This window comes from Oncorhynchus keta, chromosome 24, assembly GCF_023373465.1.
Source record: "Oncorhynchus keta strain PuntledgeMale-10-30-2019 chromosome 24, Oket_V2, whole genome shotgun sequence".
Taxonomy (NCBI): domain Eukaryota; kingdom Metazoa; phylum Chordata; class Actinopteri; order Salmoniformes; family Salmonidae; genus Oncorhynchus; species Oncorhynchus keta.
Window position 1 is genome coordinate 16,118,593 of NC_068444.1, and position 21,231 is coordinate 16,139,823.

A 21,231-nucleotide genomic window follows, 5' to 3' on the forward strand; every position below is an offset into this window, starting at 1 on the left:
GAAGAGCTGGAATTCCAAACAGTAGGAAGTGGGTAGGACACCTACTTTTATTGCCATTAATGAATTTTCAAAGTGTTTTTTCACTCCAGCATCCTGTGTCAGATGTGGATGTTGCTTCTTCCTGTCCTCCTCCATTCATTAATCTTTGGCCTGCATCTGTGAAGGGGAAGGGGTGTTTTGCTATAGAATACTGTCTCATCACATTTCCTTTTGAAATCGCACACAGTTCTGTTGTGGTGGCCAAAACAATCTCCACACTCCCTGAAGGCTCTTGATGAGCCAGGTCATTTGATTTTAATGGGGCCTTCAGCATTTTTACCTGACACGCTCAATCTGTGCTGATTTCTGTCTTGTGCAGTAGTGGGTAGTGCTGAGGTAAATAGCTTCCTGCAAAAGCCTGACGTTGTCCAAGAATCTAACTGAATTGAAAGTTGAAGGCATTTTTTAAACATCATAGGCATGACACATCAGACATTAAAACACATTTTTTAAATGTTTTGTGTTAAAGCAGAATGAAGACATAAGAACTGTAGCTTGAATTTAAGATTTAATTTGAATGATGTTCTGAAGTCTTTCTTTGCCTTTCTGACAACCATTATCCATAGTCGACATCATTGTTTCACATCAGATTGCGCGACGGCTGTCGGTTGAGGGACGAGCGTCACGTAGGAGTGACAGAATCTGACAAGACATTGTACTCCACACAGAAAAAATCCTAAATACACTAATCCTAATCATAACGCCAGTCGCTTAGAATAATTAAGTGAAAAAGTTTTGGTCCCAAATGTTCACAGAAGCATGGGTAAAATGTATTACATAAATTATTATCACCATAAATCACATTTCCACAGTACAACAATTAAATTAGATTGATAAATATATGCAGATATGCTCCACTTTCTCTGGATACCTTGGATACAGATTCGAATCACGACAGAGTACGTAGCCTAAGTCAGGCAAAGGATGTGGAAGTTTAATTACTCAGTCAATTGTGTAATCATGGAAAAAGTTGAACACACTTGCAATAGATTCACACAAGTGCATAATTAGGTTAATTGACATTGAATACATGTTTTGAGTAACATCCCAATCAAAGTTATCACATCTGATTTTAATACATTTTGTGAACCATCTATACATTTTAAATTAAATCATGTAAGTATGTACAAGCTCTAAGAAAGAAAACCAGTAGATTCATTACTGATGACCGTAGCGCGTTATGTTCATATTTGATCGTGTATTTGTACCCTAGTTTTCTTTGCGTTTAGTATTAGGCCTATTTTTACATTTTAATATAAAATAAAATGTAACCATTTTCAAATTCATTGTATCAAATGTAATGGGGTGAAATATCGTTATTACAGAATGTACTTGGTCAACCTTGCATTGTGTCACACACTAACATTTCCCCTGGTATTGCTTGTTATAGAAAACAATACTGTTATCTCTACCACAGTTCCAGTTAGCTATAAATACCTATTTCATCCTTTGACTGCCTTGTCCCGGTTGGTTATGCAGTCCAAAGCCCATATGTTTCTAAAAATACACAGTTCATAGACTTCTGCTCGTTTTCACCTGTCAATTTTGTACAAAACTGTAAACTCTTTGCTGACATGTTGGAGCGAGTTAATTTGTTCCCTTCCTTGTGGAATGCTTGGAAGTGGTGAGGTCGCTGTTATGGAGCAGTTCAGTCTGTCTTGTCTGTAGTTTCCCAGAGTGACAATGCTCTCCTTTCTATGTCCGTCTGTGAGAGGCATGTCTCTGGGACAGCCTCAGAAGTCTACTGGTCTGATCATCATTGTGGTAGACTTCAGTGAGTAGCCTGAGCCCTTCCAGTAGTACCATTTGATTCCATTGAATCGATTAGAGTTCTGACCGTGCTGGAAAAATATTCCGTTCAAGTTAGAGGGGCCGCAGGCGTCAAACCACCAGCCTTGAAAAGCAGAAAACAAGAGATTGTCAGTCTGAGGTTTTTCATGATGTGCATGGTCTATAAGACAACGAGCCCAATGAGGAGTTGTGCTTCTCCTTCTAACACTGAAGTGTTGTATTATCATATTACGATTAACTCCCACAGTTTTATACCCTCAGTTTCGTTGAGTTCCAAGGGGAAAGTCTGGATTGTTATATCACATGGACTGCAAGTTGTGCAGCTCATTCCCCCTGTGTCTGTCATCTTAGTCCTATTTTTGTTCATATGCAGCTGGTTATCCCCAACAATTCCCTGAGGTATAGGGATTCCTCTATGCGAGACCTCGGGAGGGGAAATCATTTGGAGAGCAGCTTACATGTAGAGTAGGCAGACCCCGATACACGGAACAATTCCAAGTCTAGTGCCCAAAGCAGTCTACAAATCAGAGGCATGGAGGAGGACCTCTCTTCTGAGCTCAGAGAGAGGGGGAGGGGGAAATCCGTAGTTCCCAGACTATTAATGTCAGCTGTTGCAGGGGCTGAATTCCCAACTGAGTTAATCACTGATCAGCTCATATCTAATTTTGCTTGAGAGCCTTGACCCCACGACAGAAAGAAAAGGCAAGACATCTTTTAACTTTTTTTTTCTGGGGGTAGTGCCAAACGCTTCTTGGGGGAGTTAATGTGAAAATGGGGGAAATAATTGATCTTAATGAAGGCTGGTGGAAAAGTCGAGGAGATTGGCATATTAACCTGTTCCTTACCTCCTGTTGTCAGTTGTGAACATTTGCAAACACATCTGTCATTGTCTGCATCTTTTGTGCTGAAATCACTTCCTGGTTGACCAAGGCTACTAATTTTGCCTGCTGTTCCACTGTAGCCTTTAAGGTGTATCCTGTGTAAAGAAAACAGAGGAATACAATGTGAGGAGGAAGTACATGATTGCCATTCGTCGGAAGACCCAAGTTTAGTCCGCCAAGGATTCCTTACTCTGCTAGCACTAACTTACAAGATGCTGTGTTTGAATATCCCTTGGTTTTCCGTGACTACTTCTGAACCTTTCTTGTGCTCCATGACAAGCTATCGGCACCCAAACTCAACTATGGACCACGAAACCAGTGCCACTGCATTTTTTCATTGGTCCCCTCTAATGAGGGACTGATTTAGTGTGCAATGAACTATCAGGTAGAACAGAACCAGCAGGCTCTGTACCTTGTAGGGTAAGAGTTGAGTAACCCTACTATAGGCTATGTCTACACACTAGTCATTTGCAAGTTAAGTGAAGCATGACAGCTGCAGTAGGGTTTGCTGACAGAAGGGCCCTGTTATGGTTTGGTTGTTCATTACATTTTACATTTTAGTCATTTAGCAGATGCTCTTTTCCAGAGTGACTTACAGGAGCAATTGGGGTTAAGTGCCTTGCTCAAGGGCACATCGACAGATTTTACACCTAGTTGGCTCTGGGATTTGAACCAGTGATATTTCGGTTCCTGGTTCAATGCTCTAACCGCTAGGCCTACCTTCCGCCCATTCATTCTGTCGAAAATATCAATGCTGGTGATGTGGTATTGATGTCATTGCTAACCTCTGTTGTTTTGTGGCCTTTGAATTTCAGTATGAAGATAAGTTATATGGAATCATTTATATTTCTGGTTCTAGAATAGTCAAGGGTCATACTTTGAGACTTAAGGAATTAATAGGAGTGTGCTTGAGTAGAGGTCTAATGCTCAAACAGAGAGGAAGTATCAGTTCTCTCCTTAAAATCAGCTTATGTTCAGCAAAGAAAATGGCAGGTACTGGTGATGTCTAGGGGTGCAGATTGAATGTTTAGGAGACTGAAGCATTTTAGTCTTCTGTTTCACAGATCCTGACCATTTTCCAGATGACAAAATATTTATTTTGGACTGGTGACAAGTGTTTGATCCTCCCACCGCCCACCCAACATATTTTCAGACAAGGTAAATATTTTGTTTGTCATTTGTTGATTTTAAAGAACATTTTGTATGCACCATTTTGTTAGAGCTTACTTTAACATTACTACATCAAAACATCTTGAGTAACAGACTAAATCTGTCTCTGTCATACAGCTATGATAATGTGTTTCAGTCCGCATCGCAAAGTACTAAAAGTGATCACCTATATTTAAAGATCCTCCACACACAGACTCCCCCAACATAGTTTCCGTCACATAAGTAGCCTAGCATTGGAACACCACACCTGGGAAATATAGGCATACCTGTAGTTTTCTGCTTCACTGCCGAGAGAGAACTGGTCATATAGTGAGAATCCTGAGTTATCCTCCCAATCCATCATCTGTATTCTCAAGACGTATGGTTGCTGATTGGTCAGTTTCGAAACAAATTCATTTCCCAACCAGTATTCACCTGAAGGCTTTCCAAAGCCCTTTGAAGGAATATAACAACATAATTATTCAAATTTTAATATGATCATAACGTTTGTTCTGTTTTTTTGCTACTGGCCAGCGTTATCTAAGCTTTGTGCTGTGGGACTGGGATAATTTCCTCTAGTGCTCACCATTTTGTACTCTTTCCACGTACGGTGAAAGTCAACATGACCATCAAATCGTTTTTGTAGTACTGTCCATCCACCCCCCTCCATCTCCATGTCACAGTAAGCCTTCAAACAAAACAACAATTTTCTCCAGGTATCAATGATATTAAGTTCAGATGTTTCAGTACAGTGAGGGAGTTTAGATTGCAGCAACAAACATAACAATAAAAACAGTTCCATATCAGTAGTTTAAAAGCAATGGTAGTTTTGTGAGCACAAGCGATGTGTAATTACCAGGTTGTAACTCACCAATGAAAAGTATCTAAGGAGAACCCCTACTCAAGTTTAGGCATGCACAAAACAAACCAAAGGCCGAGAACATTTGAACTGACTCTGAATTAAAGGAAAGCTGTGCCGTCATTGACTACATTTGATTCCCGACGGATTGTTATACACATTTGCAAGACAATTGGCTGTGGTGGTGTTATTGTACAGTTGAGGTCGAAAGTTTACGTACACTTAGGTTGGAGTCATTAACTCGTTTTTCAACCACTCCACCAATTTCTTGTTAACAAACTATAGTGTTGGCAAGTCAGTTTAAGACATCTACTTTGCATGACACAAGTCATTTTTCCAACAATTGTTTACAGGCAGATTATTTCACTGTATCACAATTCCAGTGGGTCAGAAGTTTACATACACGAAGTTGACTGTGCCTTTTTAAACAGCTTGGAAAATTCCAGAAGATGATGTCATGGCTTTAGAAGCTTCTGATAAGCTAATTGACATCATTTGAGTCAATTGGAGGTGTACCTGTGGATGTATATCAAGGCCTACCTTCAAACTCGGTGCCTCCTTGCTTGACATCATGGGAAAATCAAAAGAAATCATCCAAGACCACAGAAAAAAATGTTTAGACCTCCACAAGTCTGATTCATCCCTGGAGGCAATTTCCAAACGCCTGAAGGTACCACGTTCATCTGTACAAACAATAGTACACAAGTATAAACACCATGGGACCACGCAGCTGCCATGCCGCTCAGGAAGGAGACGTGTTCTGTCTCCTAAAGATGAATTTACTTTGGTGCGAAAAGTCCAAATCAATCCCAGAACAACAGCAAAGGACCTTGCGAAGATGCTGGAGGAAACCGGTACAAAAGTATCTATGAAAGTAAAACGAGTCCTATATCGACATAACCTGAAAGGTCGCTCAGCAAGGAGGAAGCCACTGCTCCAAAACCGCCATAAACAGGCCAGACTACGGTTTGCAACTGCACACAGGGACAAAGATTGTACTTTTTGGAGAAATGTCCTCTGGTCTGATGCAACAAAAATAGAACTGTTTGGCCATAATGACCATCGTTATGTTTGGAGGAAAAAGGGTGAGGCTTGCAAGCCGAAGAACGCCATCTCCACCGTGAAGCATGGGGGTTGCAGCATCATGTTGTGGGGGTGCTTTGCCGAAGGAGGGATTGGTGCACTTCACAAAATAGATGGCATCGTGAGGCAGGAATATTGTGTATATATTCAAGCAACATCTCAAGACATCAGTCAGGAAGTTAAAGCTTGGTTGCAAATGGTTCTTCCAAATGGACAATGACCCCAAGCATACTTCCAAAGTTGTGGCAAAATGGCTTAAGGACAACAAAGTCAAGGTATTGGAGTGGCCATCACAAAGCCCTGACCTCAATCCTATAGAAAAGTTGTGGGCAGAACTGAAAAAGTGTGTGCGAGCAAGGAGCCCTACAAACCTGACTCAGTTACACCAACTCTGTCAGGAGGAATGGGCCAGCATTCACCCAACTTTTTGTGGGAAGCTTGTGGAAGGCTATCTGAAATGTTTGACCCAAGTTAAACAATTTAAAGGCAATGCTACCAAATACTAATTGAGTGTATGTAAACTTCTAACCCACTGGGAATGGGATGAAAGAAATGAAAGCTGAAATGAATAATTCTCTCTACTATTATTCTGACATTTCACGTTCTTAAAATAAAGTGGTGATCCTAACTAACATAAGACGGGGAATTTTTACTAGGATTAAATGTCAGGAATTGTGAAACTGAGTTTAAATGTATTTGGCTAAGGTGTATGTAAACTTCTGACCTCAACTGTTAATGTACATTTATTCTGAATGTAGGCAGCTTATAAATTGCATAGGACAAATGGATATTAACATAAGAGTTTAATTGTACCTTAATCTCCTGTGTAGTGTTGGGAAGGGCCAGTGAGTAGACTCCACTGTCGGTGTTCCCCGACTTGTAGAGTGCAGCACAGTCTGGGTATGTGGTCGGTGTATCCTGCATCATGGTAGGCTTGTTCACTGCAGAAAGTGGAGAGCACATCAAATTTATACTGCATCAAGTTTACTTTTCCATAAAAATATATATTTACTTTTCAACAGTGGTTTTGATCCCCCCTCCCCGAGTCTGTCACCCTCCTCCACCTGCGGGGACGGAGATGGTGTAGATTAGGTTGTTGACGGTCTCCAGTAGCTCCTGTTGCTGCCGCTGCAGGGCAGAGCTGTTGGTGGTGGCCCGGAGAAGCTGTTTCTCCAGCTCCTCAATGACGGCAGTCTGTCTCAGTACAAGTGTAGAGAGCTGCTCCTTCTTCTCCTTCAGCTGCTCCAGCTCCACCTGCATCTGCACCTCCATCTCCCCCACCCTCTTCTCCAGGTAGCTGGGGAGGAGGAAGGGCAGGGTACACGCTCAGCAACTTGCAACAGAGCTGGCAGGGCATTACTGGTCTTATAGCACTACTTAGTATGTTGGTGTTGTCCCATCAATTATTACTGTTGTGGACTGCTGTACAATACATATGGCAACTCAACTTCCCTGGTTTCCAATCCAAGCAACTAGCTATCTAATCAAGGAGTTTGTTTTACAAAACTGTGTTTCACACAGAATATAGGAAACATTAGACTAAATATTTACTATCTGGTGTTTGTAGCCTTTTTAGTTAGCATGATTTAGAGATTGGGCACCTGCATGACTGTGCAGTTTACTACAAACAACAAAACATCCTTACCTGTTTTTGTCATTCAGCTTGCTTATTTCATTTATTTGGAAAATGAGCTGTTTTTCCAACTTATTCGTTGACAGAAAGTTCTCAAGAAGCTGACGTTCTAGCCGAGTTGTATTATTTATTACCTAAAGATGAGAGACAATTACTTCCCACAGAAAATGTTAGATGAGATTGCGCTATTAATTGCTGCAAGCCCTTTACAGATTAAATTAAGTAAACATCAGCAGTTGCTAACTTGCCATGAAAAAGTAGTTGCCCCCTTTCTGATTTTCTCTATTTTTGACAAATATTTCTGACACTGAATGTTATCAGATCTTCAACCTTGACCTAATATTATATAAAATAAACCTGAGTGAACAAATTACAATGTTGATACTTATTTAATTAACAAAGTTATGCCACACCCAATGTCCCTGTGTGAAAAAGTAATAGTCCCCTTACACTCAATGACTGGTTGTGCCACCTTTAGCTGCAATGACTGGTTGTGCCACCTTTAGCTGCAATGACTGAAACCAAATGCTTCTTGCAGTCTTTCCCATCCCTGTGGATACATTTTGGCCCACTCTTCCATCCAGAACTGCTGTAACTTGGCAACATTAGTGGGGTTTTGAGCATGAACTGCTATTTTCAGGTCCTGCCACAACCTCGATCGAGTGGTGTAATAGTTTGGGGATGCTTTGCTGCCTCAGGACCTGGATGACTTGCCTTCCTTGAAGGAACCATGAATTATCCTCTGTATCAAATAGTTCTAAAGGAGAATGTCAGGCCATACATCCATGAGTTGAAGCTGGAGCACAGCTGGGTCATGGAGCAAGACAATGATCCAAAACACACAAGTCAGTCTGCATCAGAATGGATGAAAAGCAACAAATGTAAAGTTCTGGAATGGCCTAGTCAAAGACGAGACCTAAACCCAATTTGAGATGTTGTGGCAGGATCTGAAACAAGCATGTCATACTCGAAAGTATCTGTTATTTGATCACATCAATATTAGGTTTTGGTTGAAGATCTGATAACATTCAGTGTCAGTTATGTGCAAAATAGAGAATGACAAAAGGGGCAAATACTTTTCACTGTATATACATTTTTGGACTTATACATTAATGAAATGTACCCATTGATTCTTGAAGAACAGAACTTGTAAATTCCTCATCAGAGCCCAAAATATAAGCTTGTTTTACTACAAAGGTGTAAACAAAGTCAATGTAAACAAACACTGTATATTCAAAAACCCTTGATATAACACATTTTGATATCATGGATAGTCGATCTCTGAATTTGAGTGGTTCCAATTCTCCACCCCCATCCCTTAGCTTTTTACCGAAACAACGGTGAGGACTCGTTATTGTTTCAACTACTGATTACTTTAAAGTGGCAATCTCTCAATTGGGGATGTGGTATGACTAAATGAAACATTGGTCTTTTCCTGGCTAGAAAAATATCTCAAATGAGTCATATGTAATGGATTCTGATATCTCCCTGTATTCTCTAGAGTAGTCTGTTTCATAAACGGCTCCATAGTTCACTGCAATTCTTTTGGAACAGCTACAGTTGAAAATAAATTGTGCACACCCTGCCATGAGTTTAGTTTTTATCCACACTCACAGTAGACTGAAAACATTTACAATACAGCACCCTCAAGACATTTGTATTTTGTAAATGTAGCACTTTACTTGATAAAAATTCAAGGAGTGCAAACTCAATTTGTAACAGTCCTATCTCACTTCATGTGCAAACACTTTGTGGTTCGCTTCACGTTCTTAGAGCACAATTAGCATGGGTGTAGATGGTTGTGGAAATCTGTTTCGTAACAGGAAAAAACTGAACAATCGAATTCCAATAAAGGACAAATATATTGGAAAGGGGGCAGTGGGTGTAGAGGCTACTGTGAAAGAGTGGCTCTATAATGTAATGAATTTCTTTAGGCGTTTTGAAATCCTAGGTCCAGAAAACCCCATCTGATTTTCCAGTTTGAGGAACTGAACACCGCAAAAAGCTGGGCCAATTTGTTGTTTACATGAATGTTGGGTATGTGTCTGTCTACCATTGGAGCTGGTGTTGGAGACTTTGAACACATGGATGTCTGATTGTGACAAATTGATAGACCCTTTCTTGTGGGAATACAATGACGTTAGTAACAGGAAATGCTGTGTAGTTCGTTCACAAAAGGTCAATGGCCTTCTAAAGCTAATCATAATCCTTGCCCTGTTGGACAGCATTCAATTTAAAATATATATATACATTGGCAATTTGATTACTTTTGTCATTAATTGCAGTGTTTCCCTAGGATTTTTTTTCAGCGGTGGTAGCAAAGTTAGCATGGGGGGGCTAACGGCGGTGTCTCTGACCAAACATTTTAGAGGCCCCCTCTTGGCCACAGAGCTAAGTTCCTGCATTTCTACACATTTTAACCACGGGGCAGATAAAAAATGGCAGTTTTAAAGCTAATTTCCTGCATTTCTACACATTTTAACCATGGGGCAGAGAAAAAAGGGCAGTTTTAAAGCTAATTTCCTGCAGTTCTACACTTCCATGGCTTATGCAGTTTTCTTATGCTATCGGAGTGTCTCAAACATAAGAAAATCAATGGGGTCCCCATGCCATGACATTTTTGGAATTGTACATTCTCCCTGACTGTCCAGTTTTTTTTTATTTTGATGATTGTTTTGGTGATTTTATTTTAGTGATATATAGAGCTCCATGATCTTTTCTACATACTTTGTCTGGTTTTAGTCGTTTAAGTTTACACTGAAAACATTTAGCTATCCCCGCTGCTGCTAAATGAATATAGGGGAAACACTGAATTGTTTGATGTAGGTTACTGGGTTATGAATGTTGAGTCATTTAGCATACAGTGCCGTGAAAAAGTATTTGCACCATTTCTGATTTTCTCTATTTTTGCATATGTTTTTTTATACGGAATGTTATCAGATCTTCAACCAAAACCTAATATTAGATAAAGGGAACATGACTTTACAAATAACAAAAATGTATACTTTGGGGATGCTTTGCTGCCTCGGGACTTGGACGACTTGCCTTAATAGAAGGAATCATGAATTCTAGCGATGTGAGACTGATCAACAACTACAGGAAGCGTTTGGTTGGAGTCATTGCAGGCACAACCAATTATTGAGTGTAAGGGGGCATTCACACGGGGGCATTTGGGCGGCAGGTAGCCTAGTGGTTAGAGCGTTGGACTAGTAACCAAAAGGTTGTAAGATAGAATCCCTGAGCTGACAAGGTAAAAAAATCTGTCGTTCTGCCCCTGAACAAGGCAGTTAACCCACTGTTCCTAGGACGCCATTGAAAATAAGAATTTGTTCTTAACTGACTTGCCAAGTAAAATCAAATAAAAAATTGGGTGTGACAACTTTTTTTTTAATGAAATAAATGAGATAAGTGTGCAATTGTTGTATTATTTGTTAATTCAGGATCCAGTTATCTAATATTAGGTTTTGTTTGAAGTAGAGAATTAGAAAGGCGGCAAATACATTTCACAGCCCTGTATACAGTATGTATATATATCACACACACAAAACCAATATTGTTAAGTAAAAGGTCCTCACCTGCGCCTCTACGTTGGTCAGTTTCCGTGTTTGCTCAGTGGTCTGACTCAGCAAGTTAGCCCCAATCTCTATCATGGCTGCGGTGTGGTTGTGGACAGCATTCTGCTGGATCTGGGCCATCTCCTGCTTCATGCTTTCCTGGATATAGTTCTCCAGCTGCAGTAAGGATCAATAAGAGTTGACGAAGGCAGGTTAGTGAGATGGTTTAAGTGATATATCAGTATTATTGGTTCACTGTGATGGTGTCAAATTAATTGGGTATGATACTGTGGTTTACCATATGGATGTCACAGTGAATGTGTAGCCTATTTCTCTTTTAGAATGACTCCTTTTAAGCAGTACAGCCTTGTCATAGAGTTCATGGCTTTTCCCCTTGTCTGACTGAGAGGTAGATGTAGACAATTATCCAGAGACAGGCCAGGTATTTTGACTAATGTTTAGATTTACATTATATTGAAGCCTTAAATTGCTGCAGGAAGTTCACTTGCTTCTGTTGGGGTCAAAAATGGAAGACTGAGAATATTTTCCCAGCATCCCTTCTGGTTCATATTAATGCCATCACTTGAACTATACTAGAGATTAATATCTAACTGAAAATCTACACATTTTTTATATGGTTGTTTTTGGTTACATCAAATTGTATCACAATCAATCAGGACTGCACTGTAATTCCCTGTCAACATGCTATATTCAACCGCTAAGGTTATTTTTGTAAAATTGTACCTCTGAATGAGCCTTTTCATGAATTAGGTTCAGTCATCGTGGCGACAACTAATACATTGTAAAATGTCTACTAGTGGAAAAGTTCTAAATAAGCTGTCCTCTCTAGTGTCTATCCCACATGGTATCATTGTCTTCAGAGAAAATAAAAGCTTTAGATAGGCGTTATGTCCCCTATTCAGTATCCACCTGTCAGATTTAGAACAAACCCAATCCTAAAGCTCTTTTCTACATCAAGTTCCTGAGTGGCAATTAGGCCTGAAAGTCTTGTAAACAGGATGGAAATGATGAGTGATGAGTTGCATCCTCTACGACACAGCGTCTTCCACTGCAAGATGATATCATGGCACTCTAGTTTTTCTGGTCTTTGTTTGTGTAAACAATTAGGTTGTATACCCATCTGCCAAGAAGCTAAACTATTGTGACCAAGTTTAAACTGGGAAGCATATTTAGCCTTTCCCCGTGTTAATGAATGACAGTGCAGCAGTCAGTGCTAATTTTTGAATTGGTCTTCCTTTCTCCACTTCCATATTGGCTGTGTTCTTGGACACAGACACGTGGAGGCTGGAAGAGTGTGCCATCGGAACTGCAAGCAGGAAGTTCCCAATGACGGCAATCTAATCAGCTGTTTACGTGTTGTTCCTCCCCGCTAACATGAAAAGTGTGACCGCAAACTGACACATATCTTTTAATATAATAATAATAATATATGCCATTTAGCAGACGCTTTTATCCAAAGCGACTTACAGTCATGTGTGCATACATTCTACGTATGGGTGGTCCTGGGGATCAAACCCACTACCCTGGCGTTACAAGCGCCATGCTCTACCAACTGAGCTACAGAAGGACCACTTTTATGTCCATCCGCTGGACTCCCTATTTTTCCCCCAGAGTGGGACAGTGCAATAATTTGAGGTATTACCTCTGCTCTCACAATAAATGTTAATTTCATCAGTTGATGTACAGTGATTTCCTTTGTCCTTGACTCAGGGTCTTACATGGTGCAGTACAGAGGAAGAGCCTTTCCTCTGTTATTACAGATCATGCCAATATTCCCACAAGCTGTAGTGTGTGAAATTGACGTGTCAGGAAAAATTACATTTAATTTTATTAGTAATGTATTCGGGAATTGCATACTTACATTTTGCATAAGGCTTTGTTCTTACGTGTTAGTAATTCTCTACAAATGACCCTATTACATAGTCTACTTTTTCCTTTAAAATAGCTCTAGAATTCTGGACGCATTGAGCCGACCTCACTTTTACCAGGTGTCTCTTAACCTTTGCAGATTTCCCATAGATTAGTTCCGCTCACTTGTTTGTTTTACATCCAATGTGTTGCATTTCAGTTAAAGACTGGACTTCCTTTCCATGACAGACATTAATGACAATGTTCTTAATCCTTTCCATCCAGAGTAGTCACTTTAGGCCAAATCCTAACCTTGAACACACATAACTCTGACTATTGTGTAGCATAAATCATGCATGTCAATTGGATTGGAGATTTTAGCAGAGTTACACGCATGTTTGCGCATAACAAATCTGTCCTTCGAGGATAGAATTCTGTGAGGCAGTGAACGCTTAATGAATTGAATGACGGATTATCACGGAGTCTAAAGACTACAGATTCACTATTTTAATGGCTTCATTTCGAGGCTTTTAAACTAGTGGAGTGAGAGCTGACTTTTCAGATCAATCACTGTCCTTAATGTATTTTTAAGCTATGTTGAGTGCCGTATTCAAAACATCATTCTTTAAAGACTACATTTTTCTAATTGAGGTGTTCCTAAGCAGTGGCTCTGATGTAACGGCAATGACAAAAGGTCTGGGGACCCTAACGCTTCGCAGCAGCTGACCTAGCTGGCGGAGTGATTCAAGTCAGGCTCTGTTTCCTTGGAGAGGTGTGAGCTGTGTGATAAGACTTTGAAGTTGTGCTTGTCTTGTCAGAGCTCTATAGACCTCATCATTAATCAAACTCTATAGAGAAGAAAGAATGGAGGCAGCCCAAGCAGAGGCACTCTGTTTCTTTCACAAGTGATGGCTCAGCAGTGCTGAAAGGGATGCGCACACCCTTCATCTGGGCACCTGTGTCGAGGCTTTGTCACTTCGCGGGCCCTTCTCACCCACTCACAGAGCCACCACAGCCCTGGTTCTGTTCTGGAACGCTTCTTTGTTTTATGGCCTTTCAGGATACTTTCTTCCTACTTCGGCTCACATTCACTTTCTTACTGCTCAAGACTGAATCCATGTCAAGATGCCCCCTTCGAATAGTAGGACAATGTCACAATTCACTTGCCTACATCTTTACACGGTCAAGTTCAGTCCTCTCAATCAGAATCAGAGAATTCTTTGCATCTGAATGGAAGTCTTTCAAAGCCATCTTGGCAGTAAGGGAAGTGACTGGAGTACAACGCGCCTGCACATCACTGAAAAGTTGGTGTGTACACTAAGGCTGTGAAGATACTGGTATCTATCGGGGGCTGAAATTATTTGTTCCTTTTAAAAACCTGCTGTATGTAAAATATTGTGTGCTATAGCTTGGAATATAAATGTGACTCTGGATGACAATATAATGTTTGTTTCCAACATAAGGGCTGTTTTCCTAAAGAAGTCAAATCCGCTTTGTGTTTAGTTTCCTGCCACGATACTAACGAGAATCATGATACTGATATAGTCCTGGTCCTAGTGTATACTCTTGTATTCTCTCACGGGGGGGGAAATAAACCCGTCCTATAGAAAGCAACTTGTAAAACGGTGCTCTCCAACCTTGTTCCTGGAGCGCAACTGTCCTGTAGGTTTTCGCTCCAACCCTAATCTAGGGCACCGGATTCTATTAATTAGCTGGTTGATAAGCTGAATTGGGTTAGTTTCAACTAGGGTTGAATTGAAAACCTATATAGGGGTAGCTCTCCAGGAACCGGTTTGGAGAGCCCTGTTGTAAGCCATATTGAGCGGAGTGGGAAACCAGAACCTGTAGCTGGCCTATATGAATATTTCCCTGAGGTGAAATGAGTCCATGATACTACATAACATCACCTCTGCACAGTAAGATACATAATGAGGTCAATGCCGAAGGCTGCTAAAGCTTACTGTCTCTTAACTTTATCATCTTACATTTACGTAACAACATAATTAGGGCTGTGACGATCAAGGAATTCTGGATGATTGTAATTGGCCAGCCAAATGACCGCAGTCTCCGTAATAGCCATTTGAATAGCAATATTTTTTAATTTCTATGCATTTCCTGCCGTAGAAATAGACTGAATATAACGGGCGTCCCTTTTCATGTCAACGATGGCATAATGGGTGGACTGGCGACCATTGCGAGTGTAACCATAGGCGCAAACAGGAAGTAAAATGATATGCTATGATTTGTTGATTCAACTCGATATCATAACAAATACATTCCATTGCATGACCCACATCCATTAACAGAATTTGAATGACAGTTTCATGTTAAGGGTACAGCTGAAATGGACTCAACCGCAGGAATGGTCAGCGGTCCCGTCTTCAATCAGCTGATTTAAAAATGTTATGGTTATGATGGTTATTTTCATGACTCTTCATCCATGACCGTCAGTTATACGGTAATTGTGCCAGCCCTAAACATAGTGGCAGAGCAGCAGAACCATTCATTTACTGCTTAATCACTAAACGGCTCATAGCACCCAAAGGGGTATCCGGAACCAAGTCCCTTATGTTTTAAATATGGGCACTCATCCAAAGAGTGCAAATAACATATATTTTTGTGGAACCATTTGTAACATAAATGAATTGGAGAGATGAAACAGATCATAAGATATAGAGGGACAGAATAAAAAAACGTATATCATGCGAATGGGTGTGAGACTGTGTTGAACACACACACCTGCACTACCAGTATAGAAGCTGTGTGACGTCAAGCAGAACACTGTACCTTGAGGAGCCACTGCGTGTTGTTCTCCATGATGTTCTCCAGCTGCTCCAGCCTCTGGGCAGACTCGTCATACTCTGCCGGATCGTCCTTCTGGACCAGGTTGGTGTAGGTGCTGCTAGGGGTCCTGCAGTTGTCCTGCTCAGGCAGCAGAAAGGTGTAACTGCACGGGCCATTCTGGATCTGGTATTGCCTCTTAACAGCTGTCGTGTCTGTAGTTTTCCTGTAGCCGGCCCCCAGGGCCAAGCAGCCACTCAAGACCAGTAAGCCAACATAAAACATTTTAAGAATTAAAACAAAAATTTGTATTGTTATCCAAAATTCTCCTTTTGGGTCACTCACTGCCTTTCAATGGATTTGTTTTTAGAAGGGAAATATTGTTGTAATTCTTTCCTCTGGAATATCCAAATGCACACAGTCCTCTTTCAATTCTTCAGGTTCTTTTATAGGCAGGAGGAGGGGATACGGTCAGCGGGTATACCGGGTAGATGGTGTCATTCCTGCAGGTTCCCAGTCCTAGACTGCACGCTTCCCCTTTTTCATTAAGTCCCCAGCCTCTTGGTTTCAGCTGCAGTTGGCCCTCTGATTAGCTAGATATTGGAGTGAAAGCAAGGCCCCTCCCACTACATCCCTGTGGCCAGTCACTGTGAAGAGCCGCTGGGCTGGAAGCAGCAATGTGGAGACTCGTTCTTACACACACACACACAGGAGCAGATGCACTAATTAAACACTTCCCGCCGTATCCTTTTGTTTGCATGAGATCGAGAGCTTTATGAACAGGTCAGGGAGACAGATGGGCAGATAGTATAAATTAATTACTATATTTGCGTGTTCTCACAAGCCGATGGCCGATCATCTATTCTGGATGCAGCTGCCTTCTTCCAGCAAAGTCTGCAATTGCAATATCCATCCCTACCCACTAAATATGTTTTCCCCTGTTGATGACAAAAGCACAAAGCATTTGTCTAAATATGAGAATGTTGCGGGAAAGAGAGACAATTTCTCTGTCGTCACTCATCCCATTCCGAGCTCTTTGCTCCGTCTTAAGAAACATTAGCTCTTATTTCCTGTCATTCTCCAACTCTGGGCTGTATCAGGGTCTTGGTTACATATGAAGGGGTGAGATCCAGTATGTTTACAGAGGGAGAAGAGTATCTGGCTGAAGTTCTGGGGACATTAATAAAGCTCATCCGTCCACTTCATGTCATCTTAATAAGATGCTAAATCTCTATTAATGTGACTTAAAATAAACGGATCTTGGCTTCACAGGGCTCAGGGTTTTTCCTGTGTGGGAATGAAGTAGTCAAGGTTCTTCATCTAGTCCTTTTTCAAGGCGCTTCTTTTTTCTTTATCACCTCTGATCTTGGCTGCTGTTGACAGGCAGCTGGGAAACTACCATAATACACAGTACTACACAGTAGCCATGTCTGAAGTCAACGTAATTTACCTGACTTAGCTTATTGTACTGTAGTTAACTTAGAATCCTCAGAGGTGCCTGGCTGTCGCCAGACCACGTTCTCCTCTTGATTTTCCCAACTTTGATTTGAGAGGATGCATTTCAGATCAGGGCGGCTGTGATCCCTGCATCCTGTCTCAAGCCTTTCTTAGACTGGCATGGAGTATCATGAGGAGAAAACGGTCCCAAGTAGCCTAGGCAGTTGAAACCAGACAGGTTCAAATAGTATTAAAATACAAACGTTGTCCATACTGCTAAAATATTGTGATTTATTCAGGAGCATGGTTTGATACGTATTTATCCATAGGGATGGGACATAGACAATAAATGTTGTTGGGAAAACTGTCTTCCAAGGAGGGGCAAGGATTTTTTTTGTTTTTATGCTGGCTCATTTTCAAAGGTGCCAATGAGCTCTGGAATGTGTGCTTTGTTTTAACTTAGTGGTTGATTTTTGGTTGTGTGTGTGTGTGTGTGTGTGTGTGTGTGTGTGTGTGTGTGTGTGTGTGTGTGTGTGTATGTGTGTGTGTGTGTGTGTGTGTGTGTGTGTGTGTGTGTGTGTGTGTGTGTGTGTGTGTGTTTGTGTGTGTGTGTGTGTGTGTGTGTGTGTGTGTGTGAGAACAGTCACCCTCGGGAGATCTTACATGGTCTGCTATTCAAGGCTTTCAGGTAAAGTAGAGTGCGACATGCTGCATGATGGAGGTGCATAAGCGCTATAAAAACCATGACCATTTTGACATCTCGACAGCTACATCTATTTGCATGCTTGATACATTTTAGGAGTTCTAGATTTATAAATAAGTCCTGTGGTTTGACATGTATGCTGTTCATGCATATACTGAAACACATGGCAAACATAGCTGGTTTACATTAACCTTTGGCTTGAATGGATGAGAGATCAAGTTGGGTCGGTGCAAAGTGAGGGTCACACATTAACAAACCTGACAAGAGCCCCTCTCAGTTCTATGCAGTTCAGTTCAGTAGTTGAGCTCTTCTATTGACGACAGACATAAAACATAAAATACTAATAGCGTGGCTGATTTGCTTATACACAAGGCTGATTATTACTTTTAAATAATTTAGCAATATTTAAACATGACTTATTGTGTTTATTATTTTCAAGATGAGCCAGCCTGTTAAGTATAGTAAAAATGTTTTACAAGTCATTGTCTATTCTAATGATGCGAGCTATATTAAACCGCTGATATCACACACGGGGCGATGCAGGTGGTCTACAAAGGAAGTGAATCCGCTTGGAGGATGTTTTGTCTTATACCCCAGGGATGTTTCTCCATCATGGTCATCTTCCTATTGCTCCACTAGCTTCATTCTTCATTTCCCTTAACACTGAAGCTCCACATATTTCACCTCTGGGTGAAACAGCTAGTCTCTCTATTTGACTGACAGTTTTTTTAAAACTTTGAGACAACGGTTTTACAAATATTCCAAAGGTCATATAACCTTTTTAGGTATATTCTGTGTGTATTTTTAAGCATCGGTTTCTGTTACAATGCATTGCATTTGTCTTTTACTCAAGTCCCAGCACACACAAGGAGCGGAATTACAGGAAGTGAAGTGATGTGAAGGAAATGCAGCACGTTTTAGGCAGATGACCACAGAGGAAGGCCGTTTTCAGAAAAACTGGAGTTGGTTCATGGGTTCCAGTTGAATCGCTAAGTCATTAGATGTGTGGCTGTCTGATTGTCTGTCAGTCGTTTCATGTCTGGAGGAAGCTCATCAGGGGGAAGGAAGTGACTCACACAATGACCTAGCCTATTTTATGCCTGAATTGTGATCCAAAGCCCAATTCGCTCATGCTCCTTTGTGGATGCTAAAAGGCTATATTAACACAATAGGCTACCAATAGTAGTTGTGTATAATGTAGAGGTTTTTATTGTTTATGAAATAGGAGTTTGTTCTTAGGACACATTTTAAGATAATTAAAGACAACTTATTTTCAAAGACTCACATAACTGCTCCACGGGTGCTCAGTGTGGCAGCCCCCTGCACCTGTGGCGGCCCCCTGCACCTGTGGCGGCCCCCTGCACCTGTGGCGGCCCCCTGCACCTGTGGCGGCCCCCTGCACCTGTGGCGGCCCCCTGCACCTGTGGCGGCAGGGTAGCCTAGTGGTTAGAGCGTTGGACTAGTAACCGGAAGGTTGCAAGTTCAAACCCCCGAGCTGACAAAGGTACAAATCTGTCGTACTGTTCTTAGGCCGTCATTGAAAATAAGAATTTGTTCTTAACTGACTTGCCTAGTTAAATAAAGGTAAAATACATTTTTTTTTTTAACTCTCCAACCTGTATGCGTGTCTTTCGGAGGGGTTGGGACAAAGCGTAAATCGAATTTCTGTTGGACCCAGCTGACGAAAGAAGAGACCTTAAACTTGTTAAGATTATTCTTGGTCTTTCAATAATCATTCATTTATTTGACTCATGTGATTTACATTTTGTAAATTTTATGTCTAGTTACTGCAAACCTGTGATTTTGATCAGCTGTTGTAGCTTAACCTTCTCATAAAGTAAACCCAACCGTCACCTTTTTTGTGACCCGTTTGACTGCGCAGAATCTGCCAAGCAGCTGTTTTAGATTGGAACCCAATTTTAGAAAACCCACAAACTCGATGTGTTTCATTTTCTGAATTTTTGTTAACAACAACCAAAATTTTGACAGCCACGGAATAACTTAAAATGTCATAAAAGGAGAGTGTAAAGATGAATTACATTTCCAAAGGAACATAATTTGAAAGAAATCCAACCCCCCCACCTTAACACACACCATATTTTCCAATATAGATTGATACATATATATAGGATCTTAATTTGACCCGTTTCTCAAATAAAAAAAACAACCCTACAGCAATAGGAAATTACAAACTTTAGAAGCCCTTTTGAACCTTGAATACACTACAAGTTAGCATTTTCTGCTTTTCAGGAGATTTCCTGCAACAACAGGGTGATACAACTAAGATCCTAAATCTGTAAAGACAATACATTAGTTCAGAGTAATAACTTTACACAGACAGACTTTGTTTAGGGTGGAGGTTTATGTTAAATATTGTGGCGTGACTAATGAGTTTAAAGTTATATTGAGTGTCAATTTTTGCCAGCTGTATATGCCACAGTTAGCCTACTTCAAATAATATGAGATGTCTCCTGATTGATATTCAACCAATTGCAATGCTCCTTTTGAGATGTAGCCTAAGTCTCTTGTCACAAATCTCTTGAGAATCAATGCTTCACTTGATTCAAATCAGTGTTCCCTGATGAAAGACACAGTTTTCACTGATAATCCGCATGTCTTCATTATTAATCCACCCCAAGTATCACGCCCCATGAAGTGAACAATGTGCTTTAATGCTCCGTTCACTCACCCTTTGAACGATTTGACCAAAATGTTATTATATGGTATTAGTGATAAAAAGGCTCCTGCTATGTAGAGAGGAGGACCAACATGCTTTAAAGTCTGAGAATGGCCTACCAAAAAAAACTTCCAATAGGTCTAATTCAAGGTAAAGCCTGTTTTCTGGCACTCATCCATAAAGCAGCAGATTGGAGCAGCACTCCAAACATCCCCTGTAGCTTAGAACCCTACTCTGTAGTCTTAAGACGGAGCACAATGTCAGCGAAGACTGCCTGTATGTTTTCATTCAGTGCTCTCGGGCAATGACGATGGACAGCCTGGACAGCAGCCCAAGGAAGTCAAACCAGGCGCAGAGAATGGCATTTTATTGAATCTTTGATGTATTACTCGGCGCAACTGCAAGCTATGAGCTGTGTCAGCCAATGTCATCCACCCCTAGAGGCTGTGGAGAAGAGCTATTTGTCCACCCCTAGAGGCTGTGGAGAAGAGCTATTTGTCCACCCCTAGAGGCTGTGGAGAAGAGCTATTTGTCCACCCCTAGAGGCTGCGGAGAAGGGCTATTTGTCCACCCCTAGAGGCTGCGGAGAAGGGCTATTTGTCCACCCCTAGAGGCTTCGGAGAAGGGCTATTTGTCCACCCCTAGAGGCTGCGGAGAAGGGCTATTTGTCCACCCCTAGAGGCTGCGGAGAAGGGCTATTTGTCCACCCCTAGAGGCTGCGGAGAAGGGCTATTTGTCCACCCCTAGAGGCTGCGGAGAAGGGCTATTTGTCCAC

The 21,231-nt window shown here is 41.1% G+C and overlaps 2 protein-coding genes across 2 annotated transcripts in view; one reads left to right on the forward strand and one right to left on the reverse strand.

Annotated features, from left to right (window-relative positions):
• Positions 1-21,231, forward strand: part of LOC118357691 (microcephalin-like) — a 33,691-nt gene that overhangs the window by 11,188 nt on the left and 1,272 nt on the right.
• Positions 541-16,264, reverse strand: LOC118402754 (angiopoietin-2-like). The gene is made up of 9 exons (XM_035800964.2): positions 15,646-16,264; positions 11,011-11,166; positions 7,448-7,569; positions 6,867-7,099; positions 6,616-6,743; positions 4,447-4,548; positions 4,148-4,314; positions 2,676-2,806; positions 541-1,933 (listed from the first exon to the last, which is right to left on the reverse strand). The coding sequence occupies exons 1-9, from the start codon at positions 15,922-15,924 to the stop codon at positions 1,773-1,775; spliced, it is 1,479 nt and encodes a 492-aa protein (XP_035656857.1). The 5' UTR covers positions 15,925-16,264; the 3' UTR covers positions 541-1,772.

What these genes read in the sequence shown, in the direction of transcription:
- LOC118402754 (XM_035800964.2), bottom strand. Translation starts at nt 15,924, where the DNA reads ATGTTTTATGTTGGCTTACTGGTCTTGAGTGGCTGCTTGGCCCTGGGG. An exon ending in AGTGAAGCAGAAAACTACAG is followed by an intron (nt 2,807 to 4,147) that starts GTATGCCTATAT and finishes TTCTTTACACAG; the next exon opens with GATACACCTTAAAGGCTACA. An exon ending in TTCACAACTGACAACAGGAG is followed by an intron (nt 1,934 to 2,675) that starts GTAAGGAACAGG and finishes CTGCTTTTCAAG; the next exon opens with GCTGGTGGTTTGACGCCTGC.